This window comes from Rousettus aegyptiacus, unplaced genomic scaffold (assembly GCF_014176215.1).
Source record: "Rousettus aegyptiacus isolate mRouAeg1 unplaced genomic scaffold, mRouAeg1.p scaffold_m13_p_7, whole genome shotgun sequence".
Classification (NCBI taxonomy): Eukaryota; Metazoa; Chordata; class Mammalia; order Chiroptera; family Pteropodidae; genus Rousettus; species Rousettus aegyptiacus.
This window is the reverse complement of record NW_023416310.1, coordinates 60,497,140-60,515,239: the sequence shown is the minus strand read 5'-3', so window position 1 is coordinate 60,515,239 and position 18,100 is coordinate 60,497,140. Positions and strand designations below refer to the sequence as shown.

General features: G+C 35.4%; 1 protein-coding gene across 3 annotated transcripts in view; it reads right to left on the bottom strand.

The window, feature by feature from the left end:
- Nucleotides 1–18,100, bottom strand: part of IL1R1 (interleukin 1 receptor type 1) — a 58,067-nt gene that overhangs the window by 5,747 nt on the left and 34,220 nt on the right. For all 3 annotated transcript variants that reach the window (XM_016120769.2, XM_016120771.2, XM_016120772.2), the window contains exons 3-9: nt 15,638–15,704; nt 9,654–9,888; nt 9,354–9,543; nt 8,058–8,226; nt 6,094–6,159; nt 2,471–2,585; nt 1,599–1,750 (exon numbers count right to left, since the gene is read on the bottom strand). In XM_016120769.2, the coding sequence (XP_015976255.1) occupies nt 1,599–1,750; nt 2,471–2,585; nt 6,094–6,159; nt 8,058–8,226; nt 9,354–9,543; nt 9,654–9,888; nt 15,638–15,698 (988 nt within the window). In that variant the 5' untranslated portion in view covers nt 15,699–15,704. The remainder of the gene's footprint in view (nt 1–1,598; nt 1,751–2,470; nt 2,586–6,093; nt 6,160–8,057; nt 8,227–9,353; nt 9,544–9,653; nt 9,889–15,637; nt 15,705–18,100) is intronic.

The window sequence follows — 18,100 nt, the reverse complement described above, 5'->3', positions numbered from 1 at the left end:
GTTAAATGAGCCAAAGTCAGTCAAAAGCCTAGAAAAGTTCCTGGAGGTAGAAGAGTCAGCTGGGGAAAGGTGATGACTGAGGCAAAGAAAGAGTAGATTAGTGTGCCACACAGAGCCGTTCACACTTTTGCAGTTCTCCTGGCTTTGCTGCTAATTATTCAGTCAATGATTACAGTGGGGAAGGGGCAGAGGAGTGAAGTGAAAAGAGGTAAGGGGGAGGAGCAGAGAAGAAGGAAAAAAAAATAAAGAAGAAAGTGACTTCTAAATGTTACGGGCCATGTTGGCAATCGAGAAGGAGAATCCTAAAGCTCTCTTATTTGACTATTTTAATTTAGGTCTTTGATCCATCTGCAACTGATTTGAGTATAAAGTAAGAATCAAGATAGACCCTTTTTCATACCAATATCCAATTGGCTCAGTAGGTAGTTTACATTTACAGTCTTCATCACTGTAGCTTCATATAAGATTATGGTATCTGTACTATAAATCCTCCAGATTTGTTTTTATTCAAGAACATCTTGATTATTCTTGGCCCTTATTTCCATGTGACTTTTAGAATAAACCTGCCCACAACAATAAACCCACACACACACCCACACCTACACCAACAGTGCTGAGATTTTGATTGCAATTGTTTTGAATTTGTAGATTCACTTGGGGAGAACTGACATCTTTATAATATTGTATCTTTCAATCTATGAACATTATATAGGTCTCCAATTTATCTCATTTTATTTTTAGTTTATATTACAGAGGTCTTGGACAGTTCTTGCTAGATTTATTGAACAGCTCTTGCTAGATTTATTCCTTTGATAATTTTTGATGTTATGATAAATTTTATCTTTTAAATTTAACTTTTGTTTGTTATTATAAATGTTATCTTTTAAATTTAACTTTTGTTAGTTATTGGCATTTATAGACATACATAGAAACACTACATATATATATACATAGATTAGTGATCTTACTAAGTTCATTTACTAATTCTAATAGTTGATCTGTAGGTCCTTTTGGATTTTCTTCCATGTACACGTTCATAAATACACTATTTTAATTCAAGTGCAAATACTCTTAAAATGTGTTACAAATACTTTCTATACCATTTGATTATACAACTCATGAAAATCAATAACTTCTGACATCCTCTCTGAAAAGTGGACATTTAGACTTCCCCAGTGCATTCATCATGTAGTCATTCACCTAAAAATATTCATTAGGTACCTGTGGTGACCAGACTTAAGTTGCTCTGGAAATAGAATAGTTAGTAAGATAAATAGTCTGCATCACAGAATTTACAGTCAAATAAAGAAAATTAAGTAGGATAAATACTATGACAGGTCATATAGTGCTATGGAAGTACCTAACAGTGGCTCTAACCTCATCTGACTGAGCAGAGAGCCAGATTAATGGTAGGCAAGACAGAAAAGCTCCCCAGAAAAAATAGTTGACTGAGAATGAACAAGGAATAGAAGTGACCTAGGTTTAAAGGAATCCTAGAGAGTTCTGGTCTGAGAAAATAACACTGTAAACCACATGGTCATGGGTTCTTACCATGGTGAAACACAATTACATTTCCAATAAATAGTTTTGTTGTTTACCTGGATATATTAATTGGATATATGCTGCATTTATACCATATGTATTCTTGGCTATACAGGTAAATGGATACCGGTAAAATTTACTTTTCACTTCTGAAATGTTAAGCGTTATGAGGATGGTATTCTTTTTCTTGGATGAAGGATTTTCCACTCTGTTCAAAAATGGGAGAGTAAAGTTATTTAAGTAAATTGCATCAACTACAAATAAGACACATGTGCATGGTTTATCTCTTGGTCGCAGAAATAATCGCCAGCCCTAAGCACAGGTATAACAATCAGGCTGTTAGCAGCACTGACCTGAGATGTGATAGCCCTAAATCCACTGCCAGTAAAAGACCCAGTAGCAGAGAAATCAAATTAAAATTACCAGCTTCCAAGAAGAAAAATGTAGACATAAGCACCAAGCACAGAGAAGAATATATGACATGAAAGTGGACTGGGCTAATGACAGGGGTTTAAAGGTGATGCTAAGGAGGCAGGAGTATGTCCCCTAGAGAGGTTATAGGGAGCCATTAGAGACTTGAACAGTGGAGCGCATGATTCTCGGCCCCATGCAATGAGTCCTTTTTAGATTACTTAAAAAATGAGATAACATAAAGGTTAATTCAGGAAAATTCTTTCATTGCAATGTTGCAACATATATAAATGAATTTAGAGAAAGCCTTCCAAGTAGTCCTAAATTTGTACAACAATGACACATATTTTTACCTTAAGTGTACAAAGTCTTATAAATTCTGTTTACCTTAGCATAACTCAATATGGGCAGCAAAGGGATAAGGATCAATCAACTGCCAACTAACCCTTGCTATTAGATGGCATGCAATTTAACACAAAAACTTCTCTAGTGCATGGCTAGCTCTCAGCATACGTACTGTTGGTAGTCATTCACCAGCTCTGGATCGTCATGAATTACTGACCCATTCCACTTCCAGTAGACTACGTCACTGTATTGGCCAGTCACATTGCATATCAGTTGAAGCTGGGATCCTACAAAGCAATGTATTTTTAAATATAACATTAATTGATTTTTAGCCGATCTATATTCAAGAATGGCTATTGGATAAAATTTTTAAATTATAGGAAAGCACAAAGGACAAGAAAAGTTGTCCTAAAAGATACCACACAGAGATAACCACTATTAGTCATTTCATGTATCTTGTTCTTTTTCTTCTCTGTACACATATGAAATTTTTTAAACTGGGTTTTATTGTCTACTGTTTGTAATTATTGTTGCAATGGGAATTTTGGCTTGCACAATTAGCCTTCCAAAATAGGCCCTTTCATGGCTGCTTAATATTTTCATAATATAGATATATAATAATTAATTATTTTCCTATTGCTAAACACAATTTGTTTCTAATTTTTCATTATTATGATTATTATTCCAATAAACATTCTTATACATTAATATTGTACATATTCTGAGGTATTACTTTGAACAAAAAGGTGGAAGAAGAATTGAGTTAAAAGAGACATATTTTAAAAGCCAACTCCTCCCTCCTGTGAGACTGTACCAATCTACACTGTGCCCAGCGGCGTGTGCAAGTGACATTTATCCCCAACACTGCCAGATACCAAACATCTTTTGGTTAGTCATTGCCAATTCAGAGAAGAAAAAAATTCCATTTGAATTTTCATCTCCATTTCTTGAATACATTGTGAATTAACATGTTTTTCAGTAACTTAGTGTTCATCTGCCTTGAAGAACTGCTCTTTATGCTAACTATCCATTATTTAATTGCATTCTCATATTATAAACTTACCGATGTGTAGGAAAACTTTATTCACCAAGGATATCAACTCTTTATCATATATGAAAACTATTCCAAATGCCCTTGGAAATTTGTTGTTTTCGTTTCATTTTTGTTTATGAAAATTCTTTGGTGTAGGTATTTTTGTTTTTATTTGGTCAAATTTATAACTTTATTTTATCTTTTCACTATTTTTTTCCTAAAAGCCCTCTCTACCACCAAATCAGAAAAATATCCACATAAGTTTTCTTTCAGGCATATAATACTTTCATTTTTTTGTTTTAATTGTTTCAATTTTTTAATCTGTCTCCAATATAATTGGATATGGTATAAGGAAGAGCTTTAACTTAATGATTTTAGCCAAACAGCTGATTGATTTTCCCAGAACTACTTATTAAATAATAAATCTTTTCCCCATGAATTTGTAATACCACCATTATCATGAAGTAAATTCTTATTTATTTGGGACTGTCTCAATTGATCTGAATGTGTATACTGATGCCAACGGTAACACACTCCTAATTACTGTAGTTTATAGAGTAGGGTAAACAGTAATAGCATTTAGACTTCTTCTTCCCAACATTATCATAATAATCTCATTATTTTATTCTCCCAGGTGAATTTTAGAATCACTTGCCGATTTTTAAACCCATTCATTTTTAATTGGAATTCCATCAAATCTGTAGCATAATTCTGAGAGTCAATATCTATGTAATTTCTAGTTATTTGCATAGAAAAAACATACATATCTCTATTATTCCATTTTAAATTGGTGTTGCTCAAAATTGTTTTCAATATGGCTCCCTTTAAAGCTCTATGAGATGCTTTTATCCTAATTGCCAACCTTCCCCATAAATTAATACTGCAGACATACAGTACATCTGTTGATTCAGATTTTTTTCTCCCCATTGGACACACTGCTCCACCCCTCCTTTGAGAATGTGTGCTTTAACTCTCTCAATTTTTCTAGATTTTCATGTCAAGATTTCCTCTTTTGCTTGTTTTTTTTTCTTCTCTCACAAATTCCGTGTATTTTAAAAATTTTTGCTAAGATTTTTTATAGACATCTCTATGACATTTACTATTGCAAATGGGATCTCTTTTCCCATTATGTTTTCTAGCTGATTACTGCTAAACAACTCTAATATTTTTCAAATATTAATTTTATATCTGTCCAATTAATAAAGTATTAATTCTAATTTTTCCTAGTAATTCTCTTGAGATTTGGAGGTACATAATTATATAATCTGAAAATAATAATGAAGTTCTCTTCTCCTTTATAGTAAGCATGCCTTGGTTCTTTTCTTTTATCTTTGATTGAATATCTGGGCACTTGCAGCTCATGTTAAGTAACACTGGTCATGTGGGCAGCTTTGCCTTGCTCTTGACTTCAATGAGAATGTCTATGCCTATAGGCCTAACGCTTTACTACAGTGTTTTACCATTAAGAATGTTGGTGATTATTGGTTTGAATGGGTGTTTATTTGTTAAGTTAAGGAAGTATCCCTCGATTATTGTTATTCGTCTAAGACATTTTATTGGCAATTTGTATTTAATCTTACCAAATGCCTGTTTCACGTGCTTCAGGGTAATATGACAAGGTGATGCGTGCAACTGATCAATGTGATATATTAAAATATTTGTTTCCTAATAGGATACTATTTTGGGGTTTGGAGATCACCCCAACCTAACCTTTAAGCTCTAAAGTATACACTTCTCGAGTATGCATTCTCATGGCCAATGGGGCAAAATTTGGTTCCTAGTAAGGGGGCAAGGAAATCTTAGCTATGGCAATGGGCTGTGGGACAGCAAAATACCATAGCACATCCACAGATAAGCAATATCTCTGTGGCAGTAAAGTCGCAAGAAAGGGAAGAGGATTTGAGGTAAATGTCTTTTTAGGCTCTAAAGGGGAGCAATCATGAGGGGAAAAATAAAACAGGCTGAGAATCACTGCTCTAGATTCTATTGGCTGTATTTAATTTTGAATTTTCACATCTTTGCTAGTTTATATCTAAGAATGATTTTATATAACCTTCCACCATGAATAACGACTGGCCAAGTACAGAATTCATAGGTCACACACTTCCATCTTCCTGAAGTTCGTTGTCTTCTCGCAGTTACTATTACATAAAAGAATTCTGTATGCCACCCTGAGTTTTGATACTCTGATATAAAATCTTTTTCTATGTTTAGACCAGTAGTTTCCAACAGAGCTTTCAGCGATGGTGAAAATGTTCTGTATTTGTGCTGATAGTGTAATCACTGGTCATATATATATATAGCCACATGTGAATAGTGCTATTGTATAGTACAGTACAGGTTTGGATGCTTATAAGACTTCTTTAGTCTTGAAATAAAAAATGTTCACTAACTTCAGAAGTATTTCTCCAGAATAACTATCTTTCTGGCTTGTAGTCTTACTCTTCTGCCTAAAAGCTTAGCTGTGGTCATAAGAAATTCATCCTGTGACAAATAAATTACATTTCTCATTTTAAGCCTGTTGAAGTTAGCCTCTGGCTGATGTGTTCATAGGTAATAAGTATACATACGAAAACAAGGATAGGCAAATCAAACATAGCTAGATTTCTGCCATAAGGGGCAAGAAATCCCAAGAAACATTTAAGATACATTTACAGATGTGTCTAGTAAACAGCTTAGGTTATGTGTAGTAGAGGTACAGTTTTTCTTAATCTAGAGTTCAAAATTATAATTTCAGTGTTTCCTGATTGGCGGCCACTTACCCAAGACCACTTCCAGCGTCTCGTTAACCGGACTCTCAATCACGGGCCTCTTAGGCTTGTATTCTTCTGAAAGAAAAACATCCACAGGGCTTCTCAGTCTCGTATAGATCTGAATCTCAGGTAATGACAACACTTGGCCAAGTATACAAAAATATGCTATATAATATTTGAGTGCCTGAAGCATTTATGGCAGGAGACAGAGGGCAAGAGGTAAAAAGAGGAGATTGACACCATGGCCACAGCAAAACCTTGGCCACTATTAAGCCATTAAGCTCAGGCCCTTCGGACCCCATAGAGTTTGGTGCTATGAATATCACACACAATACCAGGACCTAGTCCTCCAGACAAACACCTCTCTTAAAGCAAATCAGGAAAAATGAGCGGTCATGGCAAGTTACTTCCCTGGATGAAGCATTCCCCAGAAGCGCCATCCGATGCTAGACGTGCTTGTTGTATTCAGTACCTTTAGCAATGACTCAAGAAAGGAATGTCACGCTATTTGGCATAATTTATTAAAACAGGCCAAAACATACTAAGGAGCTCCAGAAATTAACCTTGAATTCATTTACAAGAAGGCTGGCTTCAAGGGTTAATATGTGACCAAGACAGAGAAACTCTGAACTTGAATGTCAAGTAATCAAAAAAAAAAAAAAAAAAAAAAAAAGTAAGCTCCATCAGGGCAGGATATTGTCTTTTTTGCTCACTAATATATACCTAGAATAGTGCCTGGCACATGGTAGATGCTCAGTAAATAGTTCTGAATCTGCCTTTAGGAGACAACATAAAATGAACTCACTCCTAACTAAGTATATTATTTCTACATAAGGGATCAGAAAGGGAGATGGAAGAAGATTTCAAACAAATTTGACCTGTTGGAAAATTTCCTAATGCCCAGTTTCCCCTAAAATTCTGTTTGCTGGTCTGGTTGCTATATTTCATTAAAAACAAACCATAGCTATACAACGCCAAAAAGAGGCTACTAAAAGTTCAATAAGGTTGTGATACAGAGAGTGTGCAAAATTATAGTTCACTGATGCTCATAGGACCCAGGCAAGAAATTAATTTTGATTCAACAAAATTAACTTTGAAAAAAATGAATTATTATGGAATCGAGAAAACTCAGCTAGATGCAGGGTGATCATATTCTGGATGACATTGGCACAATCCCTATTTACACTTGTCGACCCAGCATCATTATTAATGGAGACCCTTTTAACTTTAAAAGTCCTAGTTAGAGTAACTCTTTGTATAGTACTGAAAGCTTACTAAATCTGATATTTACAGAAAGGTTGAGAATTCTTCCTATCCCCAGGTAATATGTAAGAGCTCATTTTCTTAGCAAATATTTTTTAATATGAAACAGGGTTAAGAGAGAAATGAAAGCCTCGAGGAAATTAACAAGAATAGACATTGCACATCTATTGATTGCTCATCTGTTTTGCCCCAAGCACATGACCACACACTTGACCTCTAATCTTCCCAACAACCTTGGAAGTTTGTATCACTTTCATCCAGAGGAAGAGACCATCTTGGAGAGGTAAAGTAACTGGGTTAACAGGGACTGAACAAGAGGTAAATTCTGGGAGTGTAACTTATCCCAGAGCTTATTCACATCCATACCATCATGCAAAGAATCCTCACGCTGGACACTCAGATTCCCCAAATAAAGCCACTCAGTTTGCCCTCAAACACCAGATGAAGACAGCACCAGAGCTCCCTAGAAGAACCATCTTCAGCCATCCCAAAGAAAAAGCTTCCTAGTTGTCTGTTTAATTAACACTGAGTCTGAAGCAGGGATGAAAGACATTTACAGCATTTAGCAACAAAAACTAACTAAAGCTATGTGACCTTTAATAAGTCATTAAGTTTCTCTTGGCTTTTGTTACTCCATGGAGGGTCATATTAGAATTGTGGTCTCTGGGCCTCCCCAGATGTGAACTCTGAGGATTGGACCTGTAACTTACCTAAAGTAATAAGTTCTATAACCCGGGTGATACCATACTGCTTTCCCAAGTGTGTGTAGGATGCATGACAAGTATAATTCCCTTTATGCGCTTCAGTCACATTCATCATGATGAGTTTATTTATTTCTCCAATAAAATTTATGTTGTCAAGAATAAGAGGTTTGCAGTCCTAGATAGAGTGACAGGAAGTATTGCAAACCAATTAATAACTTTACCCAGTCTGCCAGCAAAAGAAATTCCACTTTTTCACATCAATATTTTATATGTATGTGATATATATATAATATATACATTTTATATATATTACATATACATACACATATACATATATGTACATACATATGAAACAATAGGTTCCTTGCATACAAGTTTTAATATTATAATTTTTATAGCAAAAATCATAATTATACTCCCAGGATATTAAATTTTTAGGCCTATAAGCCTTTTAGTTCAAAGACAAATGAAAAACTTGTTTGGCAAAAACAACAACGACAACAAAACACACATTTGAGGAAAGAACATTAACAGTATAGTTTCTTCGTAATGTTGTACTTCCTTTCTTCACTATTGTTTATTTTATATTTCTTATCAGTGATCCCCAACCTTTTTGGCACCTGGGACTGCTATAAGAATCTAAGGCCTGATGATCTGAGGCAGAACTGAGGCAGTGATGCCAGCACTGAGGAGTGACTGCAAATACACATGAAGCTCTGCTTGTTTGCCCGCTGCTCACCTCCAGCTGTGTGCCCCAGTTCCTTACAGGCCACAGACCAGTATCAGTCTACAGCCCAGTGTTGGGGACCTCTGCTCTAGAGTATGAGGCCCTACATGAACTCCAACAAACAAGGCACATCAAAGGTACTGAAACGTCGTGTGTTCCATGGAGTGCTAGCCAATCCACTTATAAGACAAATGTAGAAACCACTAAGTTATTTAAGAACCACTTGATATTTTTAAAAAAACACAAAGTAATATATTTTGTAATAAATAGTTATCTCTTTAAAAAACTAAATTTATACTCAGCCTTACCTTTAAACATCTTTCATTCCTACTATACTCTTCTCAACTCTACATTATTAAATTAAATTAAAATAATAGGAAGTGAGATTTTAGTTAAGCTTCAAGTTAAATGCATGCAGTCTTACAACTCCTTTAAAAATTTCTATTAAGTTTCACCACCCAAAAGCAAACAATAAGCCAAATGGAAAAGTACTTTGCAGATTCATCCTATTGTTTACTTCAGAAAGCTATTTTATTTGCTGGAAAAGTAAATCAACATACTTTATATAATATTACCTTATACCACTGTATTTTGGGGTACTCATTGTATTCATCTTTAAAATAATCCAAATAAGGACACACAAGTTGTCCATCTCCTGCGACGGGTAGTCTTTGTGTAAATATGGTTTCTGCACTGTAACACAAGTTAGGCTCAGGCTGTACAAACTTCGCAGTTATTTCAATTTTGAGGCAGTAAGTTGAATTTCTAAAATAAATCAAAATAGGTGAATTAAGCACTATTTTAAAGATTTTTCTTTCTTTAACTACTGCAGGTACATAGAACACATGTTTATAACATGTTAATTCCTTTCTTACCTTACTGCACAATAGTATTGTTTTGAATCTTCTACTTTGGCAGGAACAAACCAAAGTTTATCTTTATACTGATGAATCCTGGAGTTTCTTTCTGAAGATATAGGTGTCTTGCTGTCATTTTTATACCAAATTATAGTGCCTTTGTTTTCATTTGAATTAAGAGGACACGAACGAACATCAATTTCATTTGCAGAAGAAATTAAAAGTATTTGTTCTTTACGTTTCTCACAGTTATCTTTAAAAGAGAGAAAGGAAAAGCAATTTCTATAAGAAATCTGTCAATATTTCTTAATGTAATACCTACATATGAACATATCAATTATTAAATACATCAGCTCATATTAAATATGAGTTTTAACAGCCATATGATTAAAAGCATTATCTTTGAAATCTGAAAGATTTATATTCAAATCCAGTTGTATAACTTAGTACCTGTGTACCCTTGAGAAGTTGCTTAACCTCTCATCTCCTCTTAACTCATCTATAAATTAGTAATAATCTAGCAGGAAAGATACCTGCTTCAGTACAATATGGAATATCAGGAACTGGATTTACCTTTCCACCTGAACAACTAAAAAATGGACAAAGTATTTGAAACAACAATGTTTGAGACATTGAACATCAGGGAACAAAGGACAGAAATGCCAGAAAGATGAAAAAGAAAGGAAGTGAGCTCTATAATTTTCCCAAATTACTGCCTACAGAGAGATTCTAGGCCATGACATTACAAGAAGGAAATGTAGGCAAAGCCCACTGTTCTTCTGAGTTTAGGAGATGGAGCTGGGAATCCAGGTAAACCAAGGGTTTTCAAGGTAGAGTACAGGGTTAGGGCAGGGTAGAGGGGAGGGGAGAGAGAGAGAAAGAGAGATAGAGGAGGTTACAGAGAGTCTCCCTTAAGTTTTCAGCTGAGTATTGATTAGTGTAAATATGTAAGAAAACTACCTAAGGCCAGAGAAAGAATTGCCAAAAGATTAGATTGAATAATATCTGCAGCACACACAATTCTGGAATAGTCATTGTTATCACCAGCTAGAATGGGGCACCAGGTAAAATACTCAAAAGGGTTTCTACTCCGTAGATGGGGCAAATTAGGCCTAGAAGAAACCATGTTCTAATCATGACTAATAAAACTTAAAAGCAAGACCTGAAAGGATCAATTATTTCTAAGTAACAACCTTGTGACAGAACAAAGCTCAAAACATCTTTAGTAATACAAAAATATCCAGCACCCAACACAACAAAATCTACAATGTGTGTTATATAATAAAAAATTACTAGGCATATAAAGAAGTAAGACAATATAACCAATAATGAAGAGAAAATAATCAGTCAATCAAAACTGACTCAGAAATGACAGAGATAATAGAATGGGTACATAGATGGAAATGGATAATAGATGGAAAAATTAAAATAGTTATTACTATAGTGTTCCATTTCTTTATGATACTAGATCAAACATGCCGAGAAAAGACATGAAAGAGGATTAAAAAAAAAAAAAAACTTAAACCAAATTTTTAGAGATGAAAACTAAAATGTTTATTTTAAAAATACTGGATATGATTAATGGCAGATTTAACATTACAGAAGAAAAGATGAGTAAAGCTCAAGACAGAGCATTAAAAACTATTCAAAATTAAATACAGAGAGGAAAGTAACAGAATAATAAACAAGGCATTAGCTGCAGGACAACTTTAAAACATGTGTTATGAATCTCTAAAGAAAAGGAGAAATGGGTGAAACAGAAAAAGCACTTGAAGAACTACAGGTTAAAAAATGTGCAAGATATTATGAAAATGATTAACTCACAGACTTCCAAGTCACAATAAACTCGAAGCAAAAGAAACATGAAGAAAACTACACCAAGACAAAAAGATGCAGCATTCTTGCCAGAAACAAGCTAGGAGAGAATGGAATAAAGGTAAGTACTGAAAGAAAAAAAATCAACCTAGACTTCTATAATCAGTAAAAGTATCTTTCAAAAATGAAGGGAAAAAAAGACTTCTTTTATATTTATAAAAGCTGTAAAAATTCATCAGCAGTTGACCTACACTACCAAAAAAAAATGTAAGGAAGTCCTTCAGAAAGAAAGAAAATAATACCAGATGAAAAAAGAATCTACGAAAAAGAATAAATAACATCAGAAATGTTTATTACATGAGTAATTATAAAATAATTTTTCTTATTATTTAAATCTCTTTTAAAATAACTGAATGTTCGAAACAAAAATAAAATATATTGTGAGATTTATAACATATGAAGCAATAAAATATATGGGAACTAAAGTTTAAGAAGGAAGAAGTGGATGTATACTGTTTTAATTTTTTTCGGTTAGATGCAAAATGGTATAGTATCAATTAAAAGTAGAAGTGATAAGTTAAAGATAGATACTAGAAGCCATAGAGCAGTTATTTAAAAAACAAAAAGTTATCTCTATAAGCCAACTTAAAAGATAAAGTAAATCATGAAAATCCTCGATTAATCCAAAAGGCAGCAGAAAAAGAAAAAAATAACAAAGAATTGAAGGAATAAACAGAAAATGAAATAACATGATCCTAAAATTAAAACAAACATATTAATAATCATATTAAAATTTCAGTGCTCTAAACACCCCAATTAAAAGGTGGAGTTGATCAGGTTAAATAAAGAAAGAAGGCTCCAACTGCACGCTGCCTAACAGACATACATACACATACTTTAAATATAAAGACACAAATACATTAGAAGCTAAAAAAGGAAGGAGGGGATATACCATGTTAACACAAATCAAAAGCAAATTTAAATGGTTATTATATTGTTATCAGCTAAAGTAGATTTTACAGTAAAGAATATTACCAGGAATAAAAAGGGTCATTTCTCTATGACAAAGCAGTCATTTATCAAGAGGTACATAGTAATCCTAAATGTTTATTCTCCCACTAAGAGTGCTTCAAAACATATGAAGCGAAAACCGATAGAACTACAAGGAGAAATGGAGAAACCTATAATTGGAGTCAGAGATTCCGATATCCTACTCATAGTAAGTTATAGAACAAATAGATAATCAGTAATGAAATAGAAGATTTGAATAACATATCAACCAATTTGGCATAATTGATATTTGTAGAAAAATCCTACCCAACGACAGTAAAATATGCATTCTTTTTATGTACACACAACAAACTTACTAAGATATACTATATATTCTCACTCATAACCCAATAATCAATGCATTATTAAGGATTCAGATTAGACAAAGTATGTTCTCTGGTGACAATGAAATTAAATTAAAAAACAGTAACAGGAAGATATATGGGAATTCTCAATGTATTTGAAAATTAAAAAACACGACTAAATAACTCACGAGTCAAAGAAGAAATAAAAAGAAAAATTAGAAAGTATTTCAATTTGAATGACAAAAAAACATTTATAATAACATCAAACTGATTTATATTCAACTCAATCCCAATTAAAATCTGAGCAGGGCTGTACAAATGAACACGCTAATTCTAAAACTTATATAGAATTAGTCAAAACAACTTTAATTTTAAAAAGAACAAAGTCAAAAGAGTTACACTGCCTTACTTCAATATTTATTATAAAGCCACAGGAATTAAGATAGTGTAGTATTGGTATAAAGATGAACAGTCCACCGAAACAGAATAGAGTTCCCAAAAATAAATTACACAAACATATTCAACTAATTTTTTACAAAGGCACAAAGATAATCCCGTGGAGAAAAGATAGTCTTTTCAATCAATTGAATAACCTTATGGAAAAATGAAAATAAAAACAAAACAAAAAAACTTCTGATACAGATTTCCAGAACGGCAGAGCAAAGTTTTCCAAAAACTCACTCCTCTATAAAAACAAAAAGCTTGGAAAAATTTTTTTTTCAAAATCAAAGGCTTATAACAATCAGACCATTTATTAAAAAAAAATAAAAAATAAAAAATAAACCTACCAAAACCAGCTGAATCTCAGTAAAAAGGCAGAATTTGTGGCTTTGTAATTTAAATTACTCTCATTCCCCCATCTTCCCAGCTCCACTATAGCCTTAAAAACCAACAGCCTTACACAGGGAGTTGTTAAACCTAGCAAGAGCAGACTTGTTTGGAGCTTCTCACAAAGCTCATTCCCAAGCATTGCCGTAAATTCACCTGACTAGCAGCTAGCTCCCTAGAAATGTCACACAAAATGGTGGTGTTATTGGTATTATTGTCCTGACTCAGAGCACTACAAGAAAGCCCTACTATGCCTGGAGTGTCTGTTAAAAAAAAACTATCAGTGGCAACTGTTTAACACTGCAGCTGCCTGAAGCTGCAATACCATCTGGCCTAAAGTAAGATCTAGGGAACTAAATGTCCATAGGAGGTTTTGAGAAGCTCTACTATATTCCTGGGTAATCCAGGAAAGCACACATGTATATGGGGCTGTGTACATGCCCAGGACAGACCAGAGAAGGCACCAGTCTCTTAAATATGAATGAACTTGAGGTCATATATGAGCAGGAAGTGAAGGCTGAGGCCTAGTTGTGAATAGCCTAAGTGTTGAAGGCATTTCCCAACACACATAGACCACTCAGCAAAGGGCAGAGGACTTTTGGGTCAAATAATCTAAGGCAATCTCTGACTAATCATCAGATGACAAGCAGAGACCTCAGTAGCCGTACACTATAGGAAAAAGATCAACAAGAAACTTTAGAACATGATGGATATAAATTCATCATCTTGATTGTGATAATGATTTCAGGGGTGGATATGTATGTTAACACATCAAATTGTATACTTTAAAAACGTGTGGTTTATTGTTATGTCAATTATAACCTTAAGCTGCTGAAAAAGAATGGAAATAAAAGTGGCTAGGCATTAGTACAGTATCTGCACAGAGTGAGAACTACTAGTATTTAGCTACTAGGAGTGGCAGCAGCAATGATAGTAGTGAAAAAAAGAATAAACCGTAAGTAAGGTCTCAGCTGGACATATTCTTCTATTCATCTGAGGTTTGCCTCACCATTCCACCAAAATTGTTCTGATCAAAGTTACTTATGACTTTTTAGTTGCTAAATTAAATAGGAAACTCTCCTGACATCACCTTACTTAACATATCTGCATGTGACACGTATTATTACCCAAATGACCTCATCCCTTACCACCTCTCTCACCTTTCACTCCGCTCCAACGCTCTGGTTTTAATTCCTGAAACATGCTAGTACTCTTGGCCTCAAGGCCTTGACCCAGGCTGCCTAGAATGTTTCCCTACCCCCAACCTATATGCCTCCCTCCAGGTTTGACCCAAAAGTCAACTTCTCAATGAGGCTTTTTCCAATGACACTAGCAAAAAATGTAACCTTCTGCCCACCCCAATCCCCAAACTTTATACCTTCCTTTCCTGCTATTTTTCACTCTGTACTGATCACTGTATGACCTAATAACTATTTACTTATCTAATCTATTGTCTCTCCCCCACATGAAATGTAAACCCCCTGCAGACAGATACTGCTGTCTGCATTATTCACTTCTGTATCCCCAGCACCTAGTGACTGGCACAGGGTATGGGCTAAATGCATTTGTAGTAAGGAAGGAAGAAGAGAGAAAATGAATAAAAGAGAAGAAAGAACTGTCTCTTGATGGTTTTCAGCTGCGGGTTCATAAAGACATTTAACACCTCTTCTTAAAAAAAGCCAGGATTTCCTGTCTCATACTCTTCAATCAGCAACACAGTGGAAAGAGGCTTGGATTAGACAATGGAGACCTAGATTTTAGCTCTTGCTCTGAAACTAGAGAAATGACCTTGGGCTCTTAACTTTGCTAGGCCTCAATTTACAAATTCTGTAAACAAGAGAATAAAAAGTGAAGATACCGAAAGGAACATCCAGGAGTACTGTTCTGTGACTAGCAGATTCAGCAGAAACAGGTAACCAAAGTTACCGTTAGCTAAGGTACTTCGTGTATTGTAAATAACAGATTTTCTTAGCCGACAAGAACACAAGGACATGCTTAACTTACCAGCCTCCAGAGAAGAAATCAGTAGAGCTATGAAACAAGCAAGCCTGAGTAACACTTTCATATTCTCCTAGAGAAACAGAGGAATGGAAGAAAAGCAAAAACAAAAACAAAAGTCACTATTCCAGAAAATCTCTAAAACTATATACAATGACCCCCCCACCTATCCCCACTCTCACCCGCAAGTCACACTGATGGGTTTGTCTCCCTACATCATTAATGTAATCATGCTTTTGAATAGCAAATGGGAAGGAGGGAGAATGAAGAATTTTTTTTGCAGACTTGGGGACAAATTCAGCTTAAGATTAGTAAAACATCATCTGTCCCAATATTCAGTTCCAGTCTTGAATACCATTTAGATTTCCCCCCAATCTTATCTGTGCTACATCCAAAGTAGACTATGTACTATACCCTAAACCAGCTTGCCTCTACTTAGGTGGGTTTGTTCCCCACCTGGAAGGCACTCTACTAACGGGACCCATTTGCAAAAGTCTCTTCATACTTCCAGGTCCAGCTCAAAGGTGACACCTTCATTTTATAAGATAAGACACTAAATCATTTGTATAAGATGATATAGCTTCATGGAAATGCAAAAAAAAAAAAAAAAAAAAACTAAAAGAAATAACATTATATTAAAATTGGCTTGGTTCTTGTGGTTGGGTGGTTTTGCCCTTCTCTCAAGCTTTCTACCCAAAATTTATACAGTGAGCATGTATTAATTGTATCGCAAGGAAAAAAAAAAAAAAAACAGAAACAAAACCTCCACAGCGCCCCTGAGAGGTTTAGAAGCCCATACCAACATAGCATCCACTGTAATAGGTATCACGCAGCGACAGGGCTACATATTAAACTGAGTCCCTCCCTGGTAACTCATTATTTTAATCACATAACGCATTGTCCACATACATGACAGGGGTTGTAATCAGAATAAGTATTTGATTCATGATGGAAGGAAACCATACCATCGCCTTATCTACAAAAACGTCACTAAAATCATAGCAATTGAATGAGAAAAAGAAAATAAAAACTCAATTGTGCCTACTGTCCTCAATTTCCCCAGCCCAAATGGAGGTAATGTTCAGTATAACTTCTTTTCCTCTCTGAGTTTTCGTTACCATTAGGGTTCCTGAATGGGACCTGACGATCATGTCCAATAAGTCCCAGTCTGGAACCTCCGGGAAACTTTGGCACAAATCTATCTATCTGAGGGCTCACGAGTACTCCGAACTCAACAGGCCCCAAAGTAAACCGTATCTCCCCACCAAATCTGCTCCCCAGTGCCATGCGGGCATAGCACTGCTCCACATCGGCCATGCAAGAGTCTGCCTCGTCACACCATCAAGCTGACCCAGTTCACTCACACCCGCTGCTGACGCCTCTATAGCCCAAGCAATCACTGGCTCCTGCCTGGATTGATTATAGCCACAGTTTCCCTACTGGTCTCTCTCCCTGTGGAATTACTGCTTCCATTCATGCCAGAGGGCCTATAAACTCATAATTACCAAGCTGTCTGCTCAAAACACCTTTGTTGGCTCCCTGGGCCTCAGTTTCCACATTCCCTATCTGTCCTGTAATTCCAACATTTTATTCATGTTAGAAAACTCAAACTCTTTAGCAAAGCACACAGGTTTTTCGTGCAGAGGCTCCACCTTACCTCTCCAGACTCAAGCTCTCGTCCCCTTGCCCACACCAGTCCATAAGTCATGGCCCTGCTCTCCAGTCTCAGAGCCTTGGCCTTCACGATTCCCTGTGCCCTTCATCAAGGCACCTCCCATAGCATTCTGGTCTCGGTCCAGGTCGTTCTCCTCCTAGTCTACCCAAGGAGCCCCCAGACCCCTTGTCTGGATAGGTCTTCCTCCTCTGGGCCCCCAGGGCAATCTATGTTCATGCCGGTCACAGCCTTTAGTACATTTTCCTGCAATTACCCCAGGATAGGAAGCCTCAAGAGGGCAGGAACCATGGCACCCACAGCATCCAGCACTGTGCTTGGAACCCAGATCTCATAAAATGAATGAGGAAAAGAAACAAAAGAAATAGCCGTCTTTTACCCAACCTCAGTAGCAATGTCCAGAGAAGACTATACTTTGATCATTCTATGCTTTAAAAAAAAAAAAAAAAATCTGCCTTTTGATTTTTACAGGAGATTAAATTCACCTATATTCTTATCTATAGGTATAAAATAATTGCAGACACAAAATATTTTAACCAACACATCTAATTTAGGGTCTAATGACATGCAATCATTCGAATAGTATCTGGAAAACATTCTATTTAAGAAGTAGTAATAAAAGGTATTTTTAAAATATATATTATAATGTGCTTTTTAAATAAATGCAGGAAACAACTCCAAGCATGAGAGATGCCCCCACTCAGATTCTCCTAAGTTTGTCCCCAGCATGAGGCCAACGAACCATGTGCCTGGTTCAAGCCTTGAAACCCACCTCGGAGCAGTAAAACTGCATTCCC